General features: G+C 37.5%; 1 protein-coding gene across 1 annotated transcript in view; it reads right to left on the bottom strand.

Annotated features, from left to right (window-relative positions):
- The window catches only part of LOC108676342 (uncharacterized protein CG43867), a 208250-nt gene that overhangs the window by 30910 nt on the left and 152391 nt on the right, over positions 1–24949 (bottom strand). The window contains exon 4 of the mRNA XM_047884219.1: positions 21393–21455. Within this exon, the coding sequence (XP_047740175.1) occupies positions 21393–21455 (63 nt within the window). The remainder of the gene's footprint in view (positions 1–21392; positions 21456–24949) is intronic.

Genomic DNA, 24949 nt, shown 5'->3' with positions numbered 1-24949 from the left:
GCTCATGGTAAAATCTTGCCATACACTCATGGGGAATTACGCAGCCAGCGGCTCAAAGCATTCCTGACTTCAATAATGCCTGCTGTGATCGCCAGAATGCACAAAAATCAAGTAAAATTTCAGCAATTTGGATATAACATAATTTATTAACATTTATACATTTCGAACATTTTTATTTGTTGAAATGAATACTGAATCGTCCAGTATTCAAGGTTACAACAACAGTGCGACATAAATTTTACACAACACCTGATACTATCAAAGATGGAGAACGATTAAATGGGCAATTGTGTCATTTTGAAAAATCCAAGTTTAAGCATAGATTCTGTGATAAGAAAGTGATTGAAAGCTGCACTAATGAATAAAAGAACGTAAAAAGAATTAGGTCTTCACAGAAAATTCTTAATTTTATAAGGCTTCACCACATTTAATATCGTTAATAAAAGCAAGCGGAAAAATCTTGACATAAAATTGATGAGATTGAGCTAAAAATAAAATTCAATGCCATAAAAATTATGAGCATTAATTATCGTGGCAGCATTTTGGAAATTTCGTCAGTGCATACTTCGAGATTACATGCATACTAACAAATTCGAATGACTAAATCTAAAATGTAGAAATGCAATCACAAATTTAACATTGAAAACCAATGCCGAGAAAAGATCATCTATTATATTAAGCGGTTAGGAACATTAAGCGTTGTCTAAACAGTGCATAAGCTTAAAATATACCAAGATTCTAAGATTTTAAAGCCCGAAACCGCGGAAGCTAAAATCTTAAAATCACCTTCGGGCACCGCACCGACGCGTTGTTTTGTGAGACTTAGCACAGCTGAATGAGGTGGATGTATTTTCCCGTTAGGTGGCTTTTAATTCTATTTGAATAATTTCTCTAATTTTCTAATTGGTCTACTTTGTAAATTTAGTAGTACACATTGGTTCTACATGGATTCTCGAATTTTGAGCGGATATTAGTCTCCAAAAGTACTCCAACAAAAATTCTGTACGTTTTTAGCCTCTTCTTTGCTTTTAAAATCATTGAAATAGTTATTGTTAGGGATTGGCATCAGCAATTGTTGTATCACTAAGACTAACATTTCGATGAGAATAATTTTATGCTGGAGTATTCGAGATAAATTAGTACAGTGGACTTGGGACCATGACCATAGCATAGGATCACGATCCTCACACCATCATTTCGTTGAGCTTCGGATCAAGAGACACGCAATGGTGAGTGAAACAAGCGTGAGTGTGCCGAGCTACACTCAGGCTGCACGGCAGTGGGAGCTTATCGACCAGACACTGCACCTGGCTAGACATGACTCAGCGGCTTAGCCTCATCACAAAAATACGCCTACGTACGATGTATGCGTGATGGCACAAGCATATGGCCATATAACAATATTTTTGAATAGTTGAATGGTAAGTACAGCGGACCAATTGAAGAGTGCGGTAACAAGCAAACAATTCAAATTTACGTCACACTGAGCTTCAATTCCACATCTGGTATTTCAATATCATTATAAATGCACTTTCAAGTGCAGTTGCACGATGTTTCCTGATGATGCATCAATATAAATGGAATTTTTGCTTTTAATCACCAAGAAGCATCTTGCAACCTTCAAGTAATGCGTGCAGGTGAGGACATGAATGAGTCTACGGCGTGACAGGAATGAGATAAAAAAATTATGAACATTTAAAATTAATAATTAAGCAGAACTATAAAATTTTACGATGCACTAAATCAAATAAAAAACGGAACGATAACGCATTTATAATTTATAACAAATGAACCTCAAAAATCGAGTAAGGATGGAAACATATAAGAAGGGAAACAATCAAAATGCCGTATTTATTGAGCATAAAACCGGGTCGGCAGATGCGCAAGCGGAAAAATTGCTCTCATCGCAAAGAAAATAATCTAAACGTCAGGTAAATACTCCGCAATTCTAGAGGTCGCCCAGTCCCCTGGCAAATAAACAACAGCAAATAACCACGGGAATATTCTGCTGCCTGCCAGATAGCAAAATACGATGGTTTAAGACTTGTAATTTAATTATTGCGTCGGTCAGCTACGTACCGTTCATTTTATATTAAAATATGTGCTACACCCGTACGTCATTTTGAACGATAACAATATCATGCTAATCATCGCTATATATGGTGCGTGGGAGCTGCAAAGCGACATAGCTTGTATTATTAAATTTTAGATACTGTGACTGTGTGACAGCATATCTTATTATTCATCCAATGATGGTCGCTAATGAAGTTAAGTCGATAGTAAATTGATTGTTACGATTATTAGAATATTCAGTGGTTGTCGGGAAGAACGTTTCGGTTTCAGGGGAAAAGATTCCATGAAAAAAAAAACAAGAATCAAGTGAGTGAACAGAGTACCGGTACCTATATACCCACATATAACCGCGTCAAAATCACAACTGGCTAATTTCAAAGTAAATTTAAGTTTATAACAAGAGCACAACCACCGACACATTTATGGCTACCTTGGAAATAGACCGTGAATTCGTCTACTCTAAAAAATTAGTATCACAAATTATGTAACAAAATATAGACTAATAATAGTACATAATTCTTGATAAATGAACAGACAATGTGAATAGCTTAAATTATTAGGTTATTAAAATTCCAAATTGAACAGCGATGAAAACTAATCTCTGTCCTCGGTTTCTATATCCACATTTTTATTAAGTGTTTTCAAGTAAGCATTTGCAATCGTAAAATCTTTACTATACTACCCAATGAACATGTCTACCGCTCGAACGGACATATAGCCGACTGTTGGGAGACAACCTCGCTGCTTTGGATTCATTTGAGGCCTGGTCTATTATAGTGAATTGTTCCAGGTAGCAAAGGTTTTCATAAATGTTACGTTTAGGTTTACATAAATTGTTAATATTTACGAAGTTTTTTAATTTAGAGACGTTCACGCGGCCGAATGGTTAGACTTTATGGTGACGCACACCTGCCAACATCCTCTTTTTCGTTTCATTCAACGTCTACACGTTCCAAATTCATTTTTGAGATTTTACTCGTCAATTTCCACCTTCGATGATTTCTATTTTAATCAGAGCTCTTCTTGATCGATATTTGAAATATTAAATAATTGATTTTTTCAGCATCTGGTTTCCTTTTGGGAGGCTATGAAAAAACGGCTACACCTGAAAGGATTGCGAGACACTGGTTACATTTGCTAGCCTCTTTGTTTCGAAAATATTTCGCGGATTGGTTGATATACGAGTGCTTTGTTTCCAGCAAGGAATAGTCATAGTTCTTGTAAATTTGTAGAGAGGTCTAAACTCGAACCAAGTAAATATAAAGTGCCAACTTTAACTTACTAAACCTAGCAAGGTTAAAAAAAGATTAGGAACATTATATAGGTTCTTTTGAATTTTTTCGAGATCTGAAATTTTGTCGATGAGAAAAATTTTGATCTGGACAATTTTTCGTGTGATGAACGTTTTGTCTCCAGAGAAGTCGGTTCACATCACCCGGCGTGTTGCGAAGTTTTAGTATACATAAATGTTTCTGGCTATCGAATAAATCTTGAATAAAACTTCGCGGCTGTCAGAGCGGTAACACAACATTGTCAATAAACGAAATTTTAAAGCATCGAGGGAGCCATGATGTACACGAAGATTCTGAAAGCAAGATGAATATAAGGAGCAAACGATTCGGTTTGAAGCAATGAAAGAAAGTAATATAACACTTGAACTACGAGAAAGTATCCATTTAATGGTAATGAGTATGAGAAATGAATTGATTTTGTTTTACTGAACTCTACGGTGTTCATTCATCAAATTTAAGTATCTCGGATGCAGTAATTAGCAACTCGCATTTAAAACACTACAAGTACTCGAAAGCATACAACAACACATGGCAAAATAACAGAAAGAATAGTCGGAACAAACTAAATTAAGAAAAAATGAGCCAGTCCAGAAAGCCGCGACGTAGCGCAGTCTGCGAGACGCACTTCAGTGTCTCGGTGGCGCCATTGGATGCATTTGAGAGCTTTACATCGACCTCTCTAGCCCTCCCAGGGATATAGCGAGGAACACGCTAAGCCGGGACACAACATAAGCGGGATAGAGACAGATAAACAGCAGCATGTAGTACAGAATATCAGAATGCAACATGGGTTGGTAGCAAAACTTTTTCATAGTACCAGTAGATCGAAGTGTACCAGTTGGGCATTATATAGCACCAGTTGGGCATTATTCTGGTGATTGAAATTCGTTAAATAAGATGGCAGAAAATGAAGAGAATTCAAATTACAAATATTCTTTAAAAACCCCGGAAAGAGATAATAAGTATTACGCAGGTCAATTCGCTGCTATAAACGCGAAGTTAAAACTTTAGGGTTATTATATGATTACAGATAAAACAGATTAAAAAATATATAAGAAAATGGCCTAACATCAGAAAAAATGAAGTAGAATCGAATATCAAAGCTAATAAGAGGTCAATCAAAATAAGAGGGTGCTATGTTATTACAAGGTACGTACGTAAGTTGGCTCAAAACAAATATGAATTTGATCCGATGCATCAGTAATATAGTTCCTCATATACAGCATTAGTTTCAGAAAAAAAACTAAAGATCTGAATTAGATAACTACGAAATAAAAGCAAGAACTTATTATCGAAGTAGTGCTTGTCATTCTGTTACAAGTTATTGACATACTGATCATCTGACATACTGATATTGACAAATATGTATCGGTAACAGCGTAACAGGTGAGTGGAAGGGGTGAGTGGCAGGGGGTGAGTGGCAGGGGGTGAGTGGCAGGGGGTTGGCAGTTTAACTTGGAGAGGAGGTTAACAGAGCGTTGACAGAGGTTATGCGGAGTAAAATGCATGTTATCTTGAGTACAAAATTAACCTGGTGCAAGGCAGGTTATGCGGGATATGTGTCAGGACAACTTGAAATATCAAGTTACCCAGCGTTGCAACTTGCAAGGCAGGTTTTGGGGGATCTAGTTAGCAGGTTAACTTAAGGTGAGAGGCTACCTTGGTGTCGTTCGGGAGGATTGAACATGTCAATGATGTTATGCAGAATACCTAGCTTGTTATGTTATGTTATGCATTGTGTTATGAACATATGATGTTATGCAGAATAGCTAGCTTACCAAATAAACACCGGCGGAGAAGCCAATGAAATATGATGGTATTTATGAAACAAAGCTTGCATAAAGTTATATGGTACCATGGGCACAAACTCACTAAAAAACACTGAAAATAAAGACTTTATCAACCTTAATGACCATGTTAAATTGTTGAATCGCTTACAAGCCTCTTTTTCAAGTATAGAAATTCCTGTACTAACAAAGCTCATTCGATTTTCGTTATGAATCTACATATACGACGCTGATAACAGACAGCGTCGTTTGGCGACTGCAGAAGTCAATTAAGATGATACAACTACAGTCACCTGAGGCATTTGTGATACGTTATTGGCATGAGGAGACAAACTAAGATAGCTAAATAGTAACCATTATGAAGAAGCATCATCGGACTTATCAAGGACAGTTTGAAGAGAGAATCGAGCAAAGTTATGTGTATTTTCAGGTAGAGAAATTGTCAATGACCAGGGGCCATACTTACAATACTCGCTAAGTGAACGTAAGTACTTACGCTCTATTTTTTTGTCTATGATTGGTGGATTTTGCTTGAAAGGCCGTCAATGATAGGAGGATGAACTTACGATCTCTTAACTTTTTTTGAAATTATAGGCCCAGATATATTACTGCTCGCAAATTTCCCAAATTATTTCGTTTATTTAAGTTTCGGCATTTTCAATCTAACGGGATGTACCTTTATGTTTCAATCTATTTAGGTAATATCTGTTTACTTCGAGAAATGAGGTATAAATGGGGTAAATTTCATCTTTGAATAAGGTTTGAATGGAATACGAAGTGAAATTTAAGCGGTATCGGTTAACCCTTTCACGGGGTAGTTACCATACATGGTCACTTGAAATCGCCTCACAAAAAGACCCAACACGGCCTCTGGTTTGTTTTTGAGGCTTCCTCATAACGCCTCAGTCAATCACTAATTATCTGACCATTGTTCCATCCATTGCATCGCCACCTACCATGCCCAAAAAATAAACTATGTGCATTTAAATGAAAGATTTAACTCCGACGACGGAATTGACGCTCGTTCCGCATTTTGCATAAAAGCGGAAGTATCAATATATTTTTAATTATTTAATGTACCATGATTGAATGGAACTAAATTAAATTTTTATCTTATTAATATTTTTCATGTGCATAAACTAAATTTTAAATTAAATATTTCGTGTAGTGACTGCATTTAACAAATTCACGTGCGATTTAAACCTCCAATATGCATTTTTTTCAAATACATCGCATAAATATTTAGTATAATACTTCTTACTTTGTTGAAGTGGTTTCAGAAATTTAATTTTTTGATATTTCAATGCTTGCCCGCGAAAGGGGTTAAGGTTAGCTCGTCGGAAAATTCAGAATCACATCTATGCTGGATCACATCTTGCAACTGTATAAGCATTCCTGACGTGCGCGTTCGTAGGCTTAATTTTCTATATCAGATGTACATTGTGTGATGCAGACTGTAATAGCATTCGTGGCGCGCACGTTCGTACTAATAATTACGTAGAGTAGAGGTACTCGCAGACTGTAGTAACATTCACATGACGCAGACTGTAGTAACATGCATTCTTGATACTTTACAAGCACGTTCATATGCGTAAACTAAAGGGCAACCTTGCCCTCCGGCAAGAAAACAAAACCTCGGAACTGCATTTCACAAGCATAACTTGAATGAAGGTCACAAGCAAGATCGTACAGCAAACAATGCAGCCAAGATGAGCGGGTAGAATATTTTTAGGTAAACACGCCGACAATGAAACTGCAAGCGATGCACGAGCTGCATTGAACGAGCCCCTATTTGGGCGCGGTGAAGTTCAGAGGAAATAACTCGCTCTCAGCAAGCACAAAACGTGGACACAATACAAGCACTGAATCATGCATATCAACAGGCAATTTCACGCTATGAAGACCGATAAAAGAAGAGATAACATGACACCGATGTTCTAATTGAACCGTTTTAAAACGTCGAGACGCCATACACGGTGACCTCTGTTCCAAGAATCTTACCAAACTGTGCCTAAATCGATTTTAAACCTCACAATGAAGAGTTAAACTATACTTCGGTCTTAAATTCGTATTGAAAAGGCTTTAAGGACGTCTCATTTTTTGTGAAAAATTTTGCCCTATAATTTTTGACCCGTACATTTGCTACATGCAACCACGAGAATATAAACGTCAAATGAATTATTTAAGCAGCGAGTATTACAAACCTACAGTAATTCCGACGAGCGGTAGGTCGAGCAGCCTGATGGACCGGGGCAAAGTGTATAGTTCAAAGAAATTTCCGTGGCAAAGTTTATGTAAACATTGCCTTGCCTGGACCCAACGTTTCGGCATGAATCGAAGGTAAAGCTGTGTTCAAAAATTGAATGCCTCAGAAACTAAAAAAAAAAACATTCATAAGCCAACAGATTAAGAAAAGATGAACCATTTGAACTACACATAGTTAAATTCTAAATGGTTCATAAACATATATAACTCAATAAGAACATGTGAATATAATACATAATTTACTCTCATGCTCAAAATAGACTAAAAAGATCGATGGAATATCAAAATCTGTATTAGGAACTTCAAACAAAAACTTCTGCTAAAACTCACATAACAGTCAAATTTTGTACACGCAACCTTATTTTCAGACAAGATAAAGTAACAATCGAATGTAAGTTGCACATGAGAAAATTAGAACATTTTGCTTAAACGTAAACATCGGTTCGCTCATAGCATCCACCAGAAGAAACATGACATTCAGTGAACCAATAACGGATAAGATCTTCCCAAAAGCCAAGAAAAAATAGCTGGTATATAAGAAGGCATATCAACATCCAGCGCCTCGCCCCGGCAGCCTCGAGCGTCTGGTCGTCGCGCCAGCACCGCAGTTCGGGCACATTTCCAGCCATGACTCAGAGAGCAGCCCCAAGATGGCGCTCATTCGAAATTCCCCATTTATCAACATTTGTACATTTTAGCAGACGTCAAACACGTATTATAGATTGAACAGTTGATCATGGAGAAGAAGCGCCAAGTTTGACGATCAACTCACAATATGACTAGCAATAAATGAACATATGTGAAACAGCGATCTGAACATAAACAAGCGACCAATTTTTCCTCTGGTCTAAAATACCATACACATAATAAATTAAAATAAGAATATTCCACCAATTTTTGAGTAGTTCACTGAATAATTGAATTTCTATATCTAAAATGTAAGATACCTAAATTAAAAGAAATAAAGACAATAATTTAAAAAATATAATTCAGTACTCACAGCAGTGAGTGACAGAGAGCGAATTTTTTCGTCGACGAAAACGTGAAGTCACGGGCGGACAGACAGACGGACGGACATGACACACACAACAGCACAATAGAGCATTTTTTCCATAAATGAAAAAAGGTGACTCATTACTCAATATTAAAGAGAAATCTCAAAACTAATTCTGGCAGCGCTACCACAAGCCAGTAACACTTACATTATTTTCGTACATTATTTTTGCAACGTGAACATAAATTTAGTTAGAGCCATAAAAAATATTCCCCTAAGACTAGCAACATAGGTTATGTACACAAGACAGCAGGACAACGCCCGTGCTGACGGATTTGGAGCAAAGCCAGAACTGCTTGAATTGCAGCAATGAATGCTCGAGAACTTAAGATCTGCAGCCAAGTAATCTCGTTGAGCTGCATCAGTCTGGCAAACTCAAGTCCCCGGGGGAGTAGGAGAATTTTCTGCAGTGTTCCACATTTTAGGTCTTCACAATACTCTGATCCAGAACATGCATGGCGGGAGGTCCTCACAATACTCTTTCATCCAGAACATGCATGGCGCGAGGTCTTCACAATACTCTTTCATCCAGAACATGCATGGCGCGAGGTCTTCACAATACCTGTCTCTTATACACATCTAGATGTGTATAAGAGACAGCTGTAATAGCATTCGTGGCGCGCACGTTCGTACTAATAATTACGTAGAGTAGAGGNGAACATGCATGACGCGAGGTCTAGACATCCTCTGCTGTCCAGAACATGCATGGCGCGAGGTCTAGACATCCTCTGCTGTCCAGAACATGCATGGCGCGAGGTCTAGACATCCTCTGCTGTCCAGAACATGCATGACGCGAGGTCTAGACATCCTCTGCTGTCCTGAACATGCATGGCGCGAGGTCTTGGCAATCCTCGGCAGTCATGAAGATGTAAGACGTGGAGATCAACAGATGTAACTACAACATCTGTACATTCTACAAACATGTAACTACAACAACATCTGTTGATCTGTAAGATCAACAGATGTTGTGTGTGATTTTTATATTTATATATTATAATATTGTGATTTTTTTGTAAGATCAACAGATGTTGTAATGTCGACTATGAAGTATATTATCTTTAGTCCTGAGTATCCATAACCTCGCGGGATTCCAATCTCTCCATCTTCAGAAAATGTTCGAATGCATTAAAGAAATTCATACCATTTTTTTGTACGGATTTAGGATCAGTTAATTGATGTATGAAAAAGGAATACAAGCATGATAGAAAATACAATAGAGTCATAGGTACATATATATAAGTCAAAGCTAATGTTTATAATTTAGAGTACCTACTACGAGTAATTAAAAGGGAGGTAATTTTCCCTTTAATTTACGAGTCACGTAGGTAATGAAATCTCTCCTAAAAACAGTTAATATTCTTTGCGCGAATACAAAATTTTTAAATACATTTTGAAACTCAGTAAAGTAATTATTTGTATGGTAGACTTTCAACTTTTTGAACGTTTTCCTTGGCTAAAAGGTACCCCTTGATCCATTCACAAGATTTAAGGTTCATTTACGAGAAGATAAATAATAAAATCACTACCCAAACACCACTGTTTAAAGTTCAATGTGCCAGCTGGTATTTCAACCAAGCACGAAGCCACACTGAGTTCGTTTACAGCGATGTGCGTGATTATCTCGACTTGAAGCGAGACGAAAACTGATACATGAGCTGGTAAAGATGACACTCGGTGGGGTGCCCACGGCGCAGTGACGATCATTGAATGACACCAAATGCAAGTGCTGAAAACGAACCTCAGCAGAGATAAGGTTGAACGCCCGAAGGTTAAGGTCAAACGGGTTCTGTAGCGTTCATAAGTTCTGAATAATTTTGATGCAAAGGGAATGAGCTAGAGGAAGTTTGAGAAGTATTTAATGAAATATCAGAAAGGAAAATATTGTGATTTTCTTTAAAAAAAATGCTCAACGAAAATAGTGAAAATTCTCTGTGATGTTTTGTAGAATCAGCGGTACACTACCACAAGTTTTGTGACTCTTGTAGTTTACAGAAAATAGGTTTGTTCACCACACTAGTAATCTGATTGTTGTAATTATGGTTACTAACGGTAAGTAAACGTAGTTCACTGAGACATCTTATTTAACTGCCATGAATAGCCTTCACCCACAACAAAGTGACACACTAAAAACATAGAGTAATCCTTTCAAGCAAGATCACTTATCGTTTTCATCAATTTTTTTTTATTTGATTTAGAGAATTTATACCTGTTGAAGATGAAGTGCAACACAGCACTACGAAGCCACAGTAATAACATCCATAAGCCGGCCCCTAAGTCATAAATCTGTCAACGCCAATGTCGGACAATTCCACTTAATCGTCTTAGCGAGGAATACATTTCAGCATAAGTGACTTCGAGAACTTTTTACACGCCCCCGCAAAAATCTTTTGATCACCAAGACATGAAAGATGCTCCTCAACAAGACTTACAAGGGTGTTCGTTATAGTGACGAGGTACACCTGAACAGAAAGAACTATCTGGCGAAAGTGCAAGTGCTCGATGCAGTAGCTGCACTCAATAAACACCATCTCAATTGTGCCACTTGACTACACGAGGCCCTTATATAGATGCTTTCAGCTCCTCCCACGAGACATTTAAACGAATTCACCGCGAGTTTTACAGCGTGTTTGCAGAGGTTGTTCTCAACAGTTATGCATGCTAATGGAGGAACAGCATCCAGATGCTGAACAACAATGCGTTGTAATCGAATGTCCCCCAATTCATTGGGGTGCGCAATTGGAATTGAAACTGCAAATGGCGAAAGTTATTGCATTTAACCGAGTAAGTAAAATTCCGATGCGCTCAAACGTGTTAATGTTAGGCGAGATCAATCCCACTCAATGAAAAAAGTTCCATCCTTTTAGCGAAAATTCCATGAAGCCGCCGTATAAACTACGATAAAGATTTTTGAAACCAAATCGGCGACAAAAATTACAGCAGGAAGCTGAAAATAAATAGAAGCATCAAAAATCTCAACATGAGACGGCCAGAAAAATATTTCTCTGAAGCAGTGGTTCCCAAACTAGGCGGAACGCTGGTGGGGCGCGGTGACTTAGAAAGTTGGGCGTAACAAGAGGATGTAAATTTTTAATTTAACCATCATCTTATCAGATTTTCCTCTTACAACTTCCTTGATTGTCTAAATTTTGGGTAGGTATACGATGAAAAAGGATGATTGAAGTAAAAATTGACCATTACGGGTCGACAATTGCACTGGTAGATATAATATGTAATATTGTAATGGCAGGAACAGTGTAATCATACTTTTATTCCATATACAGCAGCTGCTGTTTGTAGCTACGCATGAAGTAGACAAATTGTTAGAGATGAAATTAAATTAGAGTATGATGCCGAGATTTAATGCCGATACATTGAGTTAATTCTTGACTGGAGTGTTCACTCACTGAGCAGAGTACTTCCTGTATCTAAACTGCTTCTCTTTGTCGCATCGTATCTCCGTGAGACATTCTTCTCAGTTCTAGCGTCTCTAGAACCAAAATGCAGGTCTCATCTCAGCGTTAGACAAGATGTAAAGACAGTTTCAGGGCAGCCACCAAGTTTTGAACAGTTGTGTGCCGCAAAACAGGCCCATTGCCGTCGCTATAAATGCAAGGGAAATTCATGTGCATTTTGCTATTTCACAGATGCGAAGTAAATGTTTCACTATTTGTCTACTGTAATTTACTTTTTGCCTGTGATTATGAAACCTTTTTATTCGAAGTTTTGAACTTCTAGTGATTTGATGTTATTCTTTATGACTCATTGACCGGAAGATCAGGTGAGGGTTTTACATTATTTTCCAGTGTAAGAACCAAAATAGTTTATGAATCAAAGCTTTTGCGTACTGCGTTATGTACTGTTAATAATAAGTGGAATAGTGTGTTTCTATGTCAGTTTTCTATAGTTAGTTACACACTGGAAATTTCGCCCCGAGGTCATACGTAGATGACCGTTGACTGCCTTCGTTCTTAGTAAGGAACAGGCAGCCCAAGTGTAGCAGTGATCTTCACGACGAGCACTTGAGCATACATGGAGATATTGCAGCTTATACAATACATTCAAAACTGAGACAATAACTAAAACACTTGTGTACACATTTGTAAATTTTGAGTCACAGAAATTCACACAATAATAACTTTATAGGTACGAAAAATACCTATTGTTTACGCTAATAACCGATGTCAGGGATTTAAAATACAAGAAGAAATGAGAGTTGCTCAAGAATATCAAGACAAAAATGTTTAAATCCAACTACATAAGAAATTTAATCAGAAGCTGAACACGATGTTTCATTATCAGAAACTTAGGGTCCATTTGGTACGGCTTCGCAGACCGGTTCCTGGCCAGAGTCCCCCTATTGGTTGTCCGTGATTCAGAAGAATAGCCACGAACATTTCTAGAGACACAAGAGTACGAGCAATAAGACGAGGGTAAGAACGGAAGAATACGGGCTATAAGACTAGGCTAAGAACGGAAGAGTACGAGCAATAAGACGAGGGTAAGAACGGAAGAATACGGGCTATAAGACTAGGCTAAGAACGGAAGAGTACGAGCAATAAGACGAGGGTAAGAACGGCAGAGTGCGGGCAATAAGACGAGGGTAAGAACGGCAGAGTGCGGGCAATAAGACGAGGGTAAGAACGGAAGAGTGCGGGCAATAAGACGAGGGTAAGAACGGAAGAGTGCGGGCAATAAGACGAGGGTAAGAACGGAAGAGTACGGGCAATAAGACGAGGGTAAGAACGGAAGAGTACGGGCAATAAGACGAGGGTAAGAACGGCAGAGTGCGGGCAATAAGACGAGGGTAAGAACGGAAGTGACAGCGTGAGCGGTATGCAGTAATGCAGGAGCATTAATCGATCAGCTAACATAGAACTGACCCCCACGCCCGCGCCAGCCACGCGCTGCTGCCGTCGTGGGAGCAGTGAATGCACCACAACTACGAGGTCTCAATCAAGTAAATAAAGCAAACTGGGAAACGAATCGAGAAGCAAGGCTAGATCTTCAACCAATTAGATGTCATATCCAAAATCTGCCTGCCTATCTTCCTCAAGAAATATTTTATTGCTGACTAATGGTCTGGATATACGCCTACAACCGTTGTCTGCGTAAGCAAAGACACTACCGTACCTATGTAGATAAGGTACAGTGAAAGTAACCTATATTCTAAAGTGTCTGAAGCACATCAACTTACAAAGTGCGACTGCTGAGGCTGCACCTTAAACCGTGTCTTTGATATACGATATGCTCTTCCAGAAGAAACATTCATCATTGAATACTTGCTTGTCGTAAAAAGCAGTAAAGTTTGCATCGTTTTTCATAGAAATATAGTCCTCAGTAAAAATTCTAGGCAAAAAGCCTTGAAATATCACAGCCAGATCACGGATTTTTGGTGCACCTCCAGGAAAGGCAGTTGTTTGTGTCAAAACAAGATCCCTTAGCATTTTATCTGAGGAACAAATCCATCAGAAATGAAGTCTGACAACAAAAGAAACGCTGCATCATGAAGATGGGAGCACACGAGCTATAGGGCGTCCCTTTAAACCGGAGGCCGGAGCAGGACGAGATGATCGATAATGCGGTCGATAGCTCGAACGCGTCAGACGGAGGCACGGCGCGCTCAGCTGGCTGTCTCCACGGCATCTCTTACTTGGCTACGTGGCTCTCGGGGCATACTTTCAAAACTCGCTAAGTGAACGTAAGTACTTACGCTCTATTTTCTTGTCTATGATTGGTGGATTTGGCTTGAAAAGCCGTCAAAGATTGGCTGATGAACTTACGATCTCTCAACTTTTTTTAAAAATATAGGCCCAAATGCTCACAAGTTTACGCAGAAAATCAGACCTTAGTTTAATTTGAATTATGACCGCGGCGATGCAGATCTCTCTAACGATGTAGAACTTGAAATTATCTAATAATTCACTTGTTAATGTCTTACTTAATTTTATTATAGTATTAAAAGATCACAAACGCGACTACTCAAATGTTACGAGTTACAGAATGTCCGCACTAATATTTTATTCAAGTCAAATAAATCCTTCCGTGAAGATTGCAGTCAACTAAAGTCTTTTACAAACATCATCCCTCAATGATGGCTCGAGAAAGAAATAATTTCATAATTAAGTTATAAAATATATTGTGTTATAGATCAGATACGTCATAATAAACTAATTATGAACGTGACTCCTCAATCAATTCGTGTGTATACCAAAATTGCAAAATGAATCAATTGTCATGCACGTATTCACTAAATTGAACTGCACCTTCATTTATTGCAATGAATTAATACAATGCTCTTTGATATTATCTAGTTTAAAATAACACGAAGCTCCATTAAAAATTTAATCCAACTGAAAACAATTAACAGTCTTGTAGAGAAATAAAACGCTCTGAAAAATTCGTTCCCAAATAGAGGAACAAAAAATATTCTTATTCGTTCGTGGGCTGAAGTGAGCATGAAGCCTGCTCCATAATACTACTACTTACTACTTGCCTTAACGCAATTAATTAGCATAAAAAGGCAAGCGTGGGCTAATTGAAAATGTTACGTTTCTCCCAATCCGGCTCGACATTATTGATGTCATCTGAGTGAGCGGCGTCAATACTACCGATATTCAGACCACCGAAATGACCAAGTGAATGAGACGTTGGCCAAATGATGCAATGAACATGATGATAGAAGTGAAAAAAATAGTTTAAAATTTCAGCACTCTGACATCTGCAGCACTTCTCACAATGAAAAAGTTGGGCTGTCTCTTGAAACCGAGATAATAGTTTTATTTTCCGCAGCATCGGCGATTGGAGGGCAAGCAGCGAACTCGAGAATCGAGTTAAGGCTATAGTTGGCCGGTGAATGCAGCTTAAGATAACAACGGGAACACAATTACCGCGAGGGCCGAGCACAAGTAGCCATAATGTGTGGCCAAATAGTTCTATATGCTGCAAAACATAACATCTACATATATCATGTGTCCTCAATTTGAGGATTTTCCCTCTGAAAACAATTCCGAGTTAGACAATATCAACATTGGAACTATGGAAGGAAGCTGCAAGCCTCAAAATAATTTTCGCGCATCCATTTTAATAAGATCAACAAGCTCTGCTCAATTCGTGCTCGGAAGGAACTCTTAAGAACAAACAAATGCATGAATAACATGCAGAATTCTAACCGGCCAATTAGTGTTTCGACCAAGACAACGCGGAAGGTCCGGCAGATGGGAGAAGAATTACACGAGCTGGAGCGGAAGCGACTAGCACCTTGCACACCTGCTCTTGCTTTGCCCGCCTCGCATTGTCTTATCAATGACAACAAAAGCTAGGTAACATCTGGCCAACGTGTATGACGCTTTTCAGAGCGTAAAATTGTTCCGACGGGAGATTTTAAGTTCCTTAGATGTTTCTAAGTCGGAGAAACTTGCTGGTCAATAATTTCTTTACTTCATATTTTTTCCTATTTGCAATAATTTAACCCATGTCTTTTGGGAGAGAAGAAGACGGTTCGGAACTTCTTGTTTCGGTTGAGGAAGAAGAAATATTTAGTTTAAAAATCTAAGGCTTTAAAGTGAACGAATGGATGACAATTGATCTGCGGTACTAAGCAAACAAAATCAATTACGACACAAAATAGTCATTAACAAGAACGAAGGAGACCTCCAATCTTATGGAGTAATCGAGTTTATTAATAAATTTAATCGATCATAATTGGAAAACATCCACTTATACTAATTGCTCGAATAACAGTAGCGTCATACTTTCCCAACTAAATTAAAGTAGGCAAGAATACATAAAAATACATGCATACGAAATCAGAGAGCAGAAACTGTAGAAACTCATTCTGCATAATTCAAGTCTTAAGTGGTCTGTACGTTTGGTGATTTATTAAGATATGATGTGACAGGGCACGAAAATTTCCTAGGCCTACGAAGCACTGAAGAGATAAGCTGCATTTATAATTACTAGCACAGATGTGGGAAGTGGGCTCCGCATTCAGCTGGGACTCACTCGCACCCAATAGCGGCTTCCGATCAGATGGCGCAATGCCTGCAGTGCTCATATCGCAGTTTCCACGCGAACACAGATAAATGGTCGGAAGAATACGGGACAGTTCAGTGTACTAGATTATATACTTGACAGCCATGAGATTTCAAAGAGTTGCTAATATTAGCACCGTTACTCTGTCCAAATATTGATCGTTTTCTGAGAAAACTAATTACCGCAAACGAGGCTAACAACTAAATAGAAGCAGAACAGAAACCTACGCACTGAACATAATATTATGCCGCTTGAATTAAACAGTTTGCTATCCAGAAAAATGATGAGCCCAGACTACAATAAATCCCAACACGACCGTTGTATAAAATGTATTACAATGCTGCTGAACGTCACAAAACGATACCATGAGACTACGTTAAGGTCGATTCCTGCAAGTTGAACACATTTACGTCTCCTTATTATGTATGCTTTTGGACAGTTTTCAAGAATATCAATTCTAGGACTAGGATAGAAATGAATTGTTAGATTTGAAAATGGTGATGCATCATATTATTCATATATGAGAGTAATGAGACCTAATACAGGGGTTGAACAATTGCAACAAACAATCTCAGCGGAAAATATGACTGAATAGCAAAGTTAGTTGAGGTTAACACAATACGAGTTCGGACAGCAAGGAAACTACCAGGATTGTTCCTTCATCAGTGACAACCGTTTTGGCATAAATTGAAACCTAGTTTTGTTAGTTCAAACAATTCTCTAATTAAATCACATTTTTGAAAAAATAACACATTCATCTGTTTGTTTATGTTAAATCATGAATAAATTGCAGGCTTGAACAGTTTAAAAATACAGTTTTCATGAATTGTGATAGTAAAAGAGTAATTCGTCATAGCTTGCTTACATACCTATGCCTAGCACTTACATATATATACTTTCTGATCATGCCTTGTAAATAAAGCGCAGATAATCCTAAGAAAGTATGAGGGGAACTGAAGTTAGGATATTTTCTATACATATATAAAACTTGAATTTTCTCATTACATTATTTATACAACAATTTTTGTGCTTTAACTAATATTTTATTTTAGTTTAAGTTAAACAGTCCTCTAATCTATAGTCAAAATGACAATCAAGCCCCTAAATTTGAAAATAATCTTGGAACTAATTTCAAGTCAGCAAAGCGTGTATAATTAATACAGTACAGTATTGTCATTTTTTAATAATAGGCAAAGTTTTGTCAGTTGGCAATTCTTGTAATGTTCTTAACATGTCTCTTGGAGATCTAGAACTAATCTTTTGACCAGAGTTTTCCATAATTTATAGGTATTGAAGATTAATACATAACTGCAGAACATTGAATCAATAGCAATAAAGAACTATACTGTAGGTATGTATACCACTTTCATTAATCAGAAAAATATTAAGTAGGATAATGGACATGGAAAATAAGAAAAACCTACCTTGGATGACAGAAGCTGTCAATGAGACTTCAACTTGCATCAAACTCCACTAGCCAACTAGGCAAATGCAACATTTACACACCACAGAAGACATCAATAAATATCTATTGTAGACCTAGAGTAATTAAATGTAATCACAGCACAGTTTCTCCCCACAAATATAAAGATCACTTGAGATGCATTTATAGCTTAGTTTCAGAATGACATATAAATGCTATTTCAGTGAACAGAAAGCAAGCTTTGGTGGAAATATGAATAAATAGTTGTTGACCATTTCTGTCAAAACAAAGTGTGAAGAATGCACATGACATGAGTAAACTGAGTAAGTTTAACATGCAATAAATTTTTGCTGGTAGTAACATAAGTCCTCTTACAATTGTTTTTACTCTAAGCCTAAGGCATTCAGCCTTCAGTTTTGGTTGTGTTGCTACATCTGCTAGCCAAATTTTTAATCTCAGTTGCTACACTTTGTAGTTGCTAAATTTATGCGTATGCAGGCAGCAGGGTTGAATTTAAGGAGCTGAATGAAAAATAAATAGGGAGCAAATAACATTTCACAGTGATAGAGTTAATTTTAAGTGCACTAATTCACTATGACTAATGAGTAATGAGGATCTTATCACGTTAGAGCCACAAATCCCACAATGACTAAACAGGCCTGGCAGTGAGCAAAATATTTCATACTGAAAAAGCCAAATGCAAGAATATATGCAAGTAGGAATCAGTAATTTTTACTGTCTTCTGTCTAAAGTTTTAATTTCAATAAATTTTACTCAATTTTATCAAAATGTTGATTTTTTATTCTCAAAGTAAAATTCATAATATTACTTTGGCAGCAATGCAATTTTTTGCAGAGAGACCTAGGGCTGGGAAATCTCCAAAAAGCCTTTAAATGTGTTATTTGAAGACTACGTATATGTAATCTTAAATATGTTATTCATAGTGGTATACTACAGTCTACAGTCTCTTAATATTGGATTTTAACCACAAAAGACACAAGATTAAAGTTATCTTTGAATCAAGGTTTAATATCTTGCTTTTTAAGAGATTGATTGAGTCATTTGAGTGGTGGTTTTGTATTCATTATGTGACATTATTTAATTATACTGAATAACCTGCCAACAGAGTTGACAACCATAACTTGTCAAATCAACAACTGGATATTTAAATCACGATTAAGTAAACAAAGTAATCAAATGGTGCTTTGCTTTCAATATATTTCATTGATTCCCCATCGTTGAAAATCAACAATATCGAATTATAATTAACTAACTACAAGTCTACAATTAGAAAAAAAACGGAGAAAGTGCAACACGTCGTGCTTATTATTATGGATATTCTTTCTCCCGTAGGTCGCGGCGTCGGCAGGTAACGCAGGAGCCCCTGGGCTCAAAATCTACTCATGTTTGACTTGCCCATTTCCGTCGCTTCTACGACGATTACATCGATCTCAATGAAAATAGTATTGCCAAAATATAAGTAGTGAGCAAAAATTAAGAACAATCATTGTTAACCTTGCAAAAATATATAATAGGATTCCGATTGGCCGTTCACGGCGCAGCAACTTGTAGAAACAAGTCTCAAAGACCGGCACAGCACGCGACACAACCTACCCTGAAACAGCTGACAGCACACTGAACTGTAAATAACATCTTCGTCTGACTGAAGCATGGCATCTTCAGTGAAGAGTATCTTCAATTTTAAATAAAGGAGACGCAATCAATTTGAATATATACATGTAGAACTAAAATGATTGCATGAATATATGAAGTCAAGAACATGTTCAAAGTGAATAATTTCACGATTTTAGATACAAAATAATAAACGTAAACACTAGCCGGCAACTGGTGAGGAGGAAATCGATGCTCCGTACGAGATGACTCGGTTGTCATGACAACTGCTGATCGCTCACCAATAGAAAGAAACCGAACAATACTTTGGAGGAAAGTTGTCATATAACAAAGCCATTTTTGAAACATTCATTCCATTGAAAGAAAGTGAACAATAATATATAAGTCAATAAAAAATCTTAACAAAGAACACTAGAACATTAGCTTTTGTAGTCCAGGCTCAACAAACGTTATGCATATTACTGAAGACAGGTTTAGGATGACAGATTTAGGAAGCGACTTATCCGACTTAGGTTTCTAGATAAAATCTCGCATCGAATTACATGCCGGAGATAAAAATCAAGCATAAAACTAAATTAATTTACAAATCTTATAGATACATTACTAAGAGAAATAAAATAAAAATAATATTTGGGGTTTATTAAGGCAAAATGACCGACACGTTCAGTTGATGCCATCGTTAAAATGCACTCTTTAGAGCTCTGAATGGATCGCGACGCCGACCCGTGTCTGTCTACCAGAGGCATTTTCTGAATATATGCTATCTTGCGTAGAGTTATACATTTTTTAATTAGACCGCATTTACGATTATAAAATAAGTAAGTTTAGAATATTCGTTATAATAGCGTTCATTCTTGCTATTACCAGAGAGCAACAATAGCTTATCAAATTCAGTAATTTCTCAAATTAAGCCAATCAAGATAAGATGACCTTGTCGAGTAGTTGACGGATGTAACCGCTTCGACACTTTTTGGACGACTTTTAAATGCAAATTTTTTATCGCTCTTTTTCACACATAACTTTATAAAATCGAACCCGACCTCGATCAAACTAATAATAACGCCATTTAATCATAATGCGGTCAAGTGAACGATGCCAGATTTTTTTGTGCGCTCCGTTTTCACGTTGTCCGCTTAGGTATGCGTAAGAGGATTAGGTATGCCCGCTTAGGTATGCGTAAGGCAAGAAGGGGATGATCTCTTATTCTTCACACAGCAAAGTCCAAAGCAAAGACAAATGTTCGAAGCGTGCAACTTTAAAAAATTAATTTTCCTAATGACTATCATCTGCATCGTTAGCTTAGGGTCGTGGCGCGAGGTGGAACGAATTTCACTTCATAGGTTGAATTTATCTCGATTTATTTTAACGGTGTCACAAGATAACACAAGGGAGATAAGAGTATTAGAAGATATCTGTTGTAAACACCCGGAGAACGTCTATAGTGAAGGTATGGCATCGTGAATGATAATTTGGACATTGTAATGGAAGCCGACAGTGAAGAGGTATATTCGTGAAATCAACTGATCTATAAGACGAAGGCTTTGGTAATGAAAACTTGTATGGAAGCTTACACGCTGGAGGGTAAAACATGACTTCCGTAGTACAAGCTGCAGGGTATAACACGGCTCACGTAGTACACGCTGGAGGGTCTAACATGACTCACGTAGTACACGCTGGAGGGTCTAACATGGCTCACGTAGTACACGCTGCAGGGTATAACACGATTCACGTAGTATACGCTGATGATTGTAAAATGAATAAATTTTCAGTTGAATTCAGTGGATGGGATATTTGAGGTGACGAGTAAATGGAAGAGACCAGTGGTAGCAACTTACCTTCTCCTCGGCTTCGTCGGCCCGCGTCTCCGCCTCGACAACGCGCATCTCGAGGCTCGACAACTGCAAACAATCAACACTATTAGAGGACGCCCTATGATGCATTGGTTATACATATTTGAGACCGGAAAACTTACACGATAATGATATAAACAGTTAAAATTTTAAATTATAATAATTGATGAAATAACTGACTTTAAATGTGATAAAATGATTGATAAATAGTTCATTCAATTAGAATGTTGACCAAGAACACAACAACTGAAAAAAAAATTGTTCACATCGTCATCATGCAATAATAAAAATCACAGCTGTAATTAAAGCAGTATATCCTGTAAAAATATTCATATTCGTTTTCTCTGGGGAATTGAGACGTAGAAAACTATCCAGAACTCTAAGTGAAACTAAAATAAATTGCGGGGCACATGAATTGGAAAACCTTGAAAATGAGTAAAGGTAATTTTGATTTTTCAACAATTTACTAGTAATTTTTATTAGGCTTTGATCTGGTCAGTGACATGGCAGATAATTTTTAGGGAGCGTAATTTGACTCTTAAAAACAATATGAAAATATATAAATGTGGAACAATATTTTAGGAAATTTAATGCGAATGCAACGAGAATGAATTTAATGGAATGGGAAGAAATGTAAGGTTCCATATCATAATCAATCATGCCCTGCAACATTATTTGTGAAAAATTGTTTTTCGAGATTAGAACAGATAGACAATGTCAAAGTAAAATTTTTTGTTAAATAAATAGTGTTTTCTACTAATGTTCTTAGTATTGCTTCCCAGATTTGAATGCTTCTAGTTCTTTGAACTGCCAAGAGCGTAAAATGAAACTGTTACGCTCTGACATGAACATCATACACTCTATGCAGGAACGGTACAATAGTCTCAAGTTACAGGATGAAAATTATCTCAAATTAAATTAATGTTAACAGAATTCTACTTGCAATCAGCGAATCGGAGCAAATAAAGAATACTCGACAAACGTTAAGATTAACATTACCTTAGAACATATTAATTACGTTTGTTAAATGTGCACGTATTTCCTGGAGTGTCTTGCATTGCATAATGATCAATACAATAATAAATAAGATCCCATATACTCCGAAAGTAGAAATAACGAAATCACAACAGCCTGTTATTACAGCCAAATTAATCGTGTAGGAACTCGAGAACTGATCTCAAGCACATTCACAGGATATCCAGCTAAGAATTAAGTAATAAGTTAATATACCTGAAGGCTGAATATAGACGCACACACAATTTTGTGAATCTTGCAAGTAATCGGTGTATGCGTTTCAATAAAAAACTGAATAGTATCTAATTACGAAGACAAGCGTAAAAAGACCAGCAATAATAATTCTCAAAACCTCGCAAAATAATTACCGTAACACTCCTACTGATTCTCAACACCTCACAAAATAATTACTGCAACAGTCCCACTGATTCTCAACACCTAAAAAAAAAAAACCTCAGCCTCCTACTGATTCTCAATTCCTCACAAAATAATTACTGCAACAGTCCCACTGATTCTCAACACCTCCAAAATAATTACCTCGGACTGCTACTGATTCTCGACATCCCACAAAATAATTACCAGAGATCGGCAGGGCCACTCGATCAAGCCGTCAGTCAGGCATTCGTCGATCGAGTAGCCGACCAGGCGATCCTTAATTAAAACTTGATCCCGTTTAATTCTGCCATCGCACTCAAAGTTGCTCAGGACCTCAATTTTACGGGACCCTGGTAAGCCCTGAGACGTTTTATGTTCCCTGGATTTGATTGGGGCTTAGGCCGGGTAAAAAGACAAAAATTAAAGCCCGGCTTCGAGTGGGGAGCAAAAATTAGTCAGTTGAGTTAATCACAAGCTACACTGAGGTCAATTAAAGTAACTATGTATTCTGGACCAAGACCAAAATTGATATTACAGCAAATTTAATCGACTATTGCTTAAAACACCCACAAACAATTATGAATTATTAAAAATTGCTTGTTAAATTGCTAACGGTAGAATATATAACATACATAATAAAATGTAGTATTTTAGTATTTTGTACTTACTAAATTTTATTTTGTACGTATGTCTTTCAAAATAAAATTAGTTGAAAATTTGCACAAAATATAATCAATTAATGAAAGGCAATGCAGCCATATATATACTATACATCTTCTTACCAAAGATAAATCTCCATTCATGAGTTAGGCATGCGACCGTAAATTTAAATTTTTTGGGGCTGTTGACGTCCATCGCCGCGTTGCAGCCGTACTTTTATTTTCCTTCTAAAAATTCTTATTTATGACATGATAGAACAGGAAATATCTTATTTATTATGCAGTACAAAAGAAACTACCTTAGTTAGACGTCCACTCCGACCTTACGCATGCAATACTGCAACAAAGCTCCAATCTAACATTAAATTAATGCTAGTTAATTTCGAATGAACTTTTATAATTGAGGCTCCTCATCTAAGGAGCCTACCACACGCAACGGTGCCTATAATATATTAAGGCGTAACAGTTTTAGTCAACGGAGAAAGGAGCATCGCAATGGCGGTTTACTCAGCAATAAGTTACATTTTTCTCCACATGAATCGGTCTCTCCCTGAGCTCCGTGCCATCCTTCACTCCGGACACGGCACAGTTACCAACTCATTAAGGGAGCCTCATTTGGGGGGCGCCGCAAAATGCACTCCCAACGCTGCCCCCGAGATCCCCCAGCAAAAAATACCCCTAACGTTTCAGCAGCAACGGATCTGGCGGCGGTAGAAAGGAGGGGAAGGATCTGAAAAATGATCAGCGATTTTTAGAAGAGTTTCGAGCCGCAAGGATGCACCAATCGACGCAGCATGAAGTTAATACAACTTTTGGCAAAATTTTATGATGGATTACGACAAGGGAGCAAAGTTAAACAAAAATAAGGCGTGCCATCCTTGAGCACTGGCTTGTTGAACCATAGGGCGAATGTTATAAAACTAGGTAGGGCAGACGACATATATACTTGTATGCTCGTATCCTTGCTCTTCAGTATAATGCGCATGACAGCTGAAACATCATTTGTTTCCTCAAGAGAGAAGTAACTAATATAATCTATGCTACTCCTCAATTTCAACAAATCTAAAAGGTAAGAAAGCTCGGTTACCGCCCATTTAGTTCATTAAAAGCAAATTGACAATAGTTGTGTTCACCTTTAAGATGTCAGTTGTCAGTGACTATATTTTAGAAAAAATTATAGTGAACAGCTATGCTTTCCTTCCTTAATATAAAGTAGTAATATCCAATGAAGGAACGTAGATGTGTTTACTTGAAACTATATGAACTGAAGCTGCGGCGTGGCGTTGAAAATATTATGGTTTGTCCGACAATAAGGTCACCGTGTCCTCCCTGGGATGCGTTCATGCAATTGTATCCGGTCAACTTTTTCCGCGCTGTTCGCTGTAAGCCGCCGCACTCCTCCAAACCTGACTGATGATATGAAGTGTACAGAAATCTTTCTTGGGACGTAGGATTTGATAATCAGCAACCGGACTTTACTCTGAATTATTAATC

The sequence above is a fragment of the Hyalella azteca genome, unplaced genomic scaffold (genome assembly GCF_000764305.2).
Source record: "Hyalella azteca isolate HAZT.00-mixed unplaced genomic scaffold, Hazt_2.0.2 contig1871, whole genome shotgun sequence".
NCBI classification, from domain to species: Eukaryota; Metazoa; Arthropoda; class Malacostraca; order Amphipoda; family Hyalellidae; genus Hyalella; species Hyalella azteca.
Note: the sequence above shows the minus strand (reverse complement) of the source record. Positions and strands in the feature narration are given on the sequence as shown.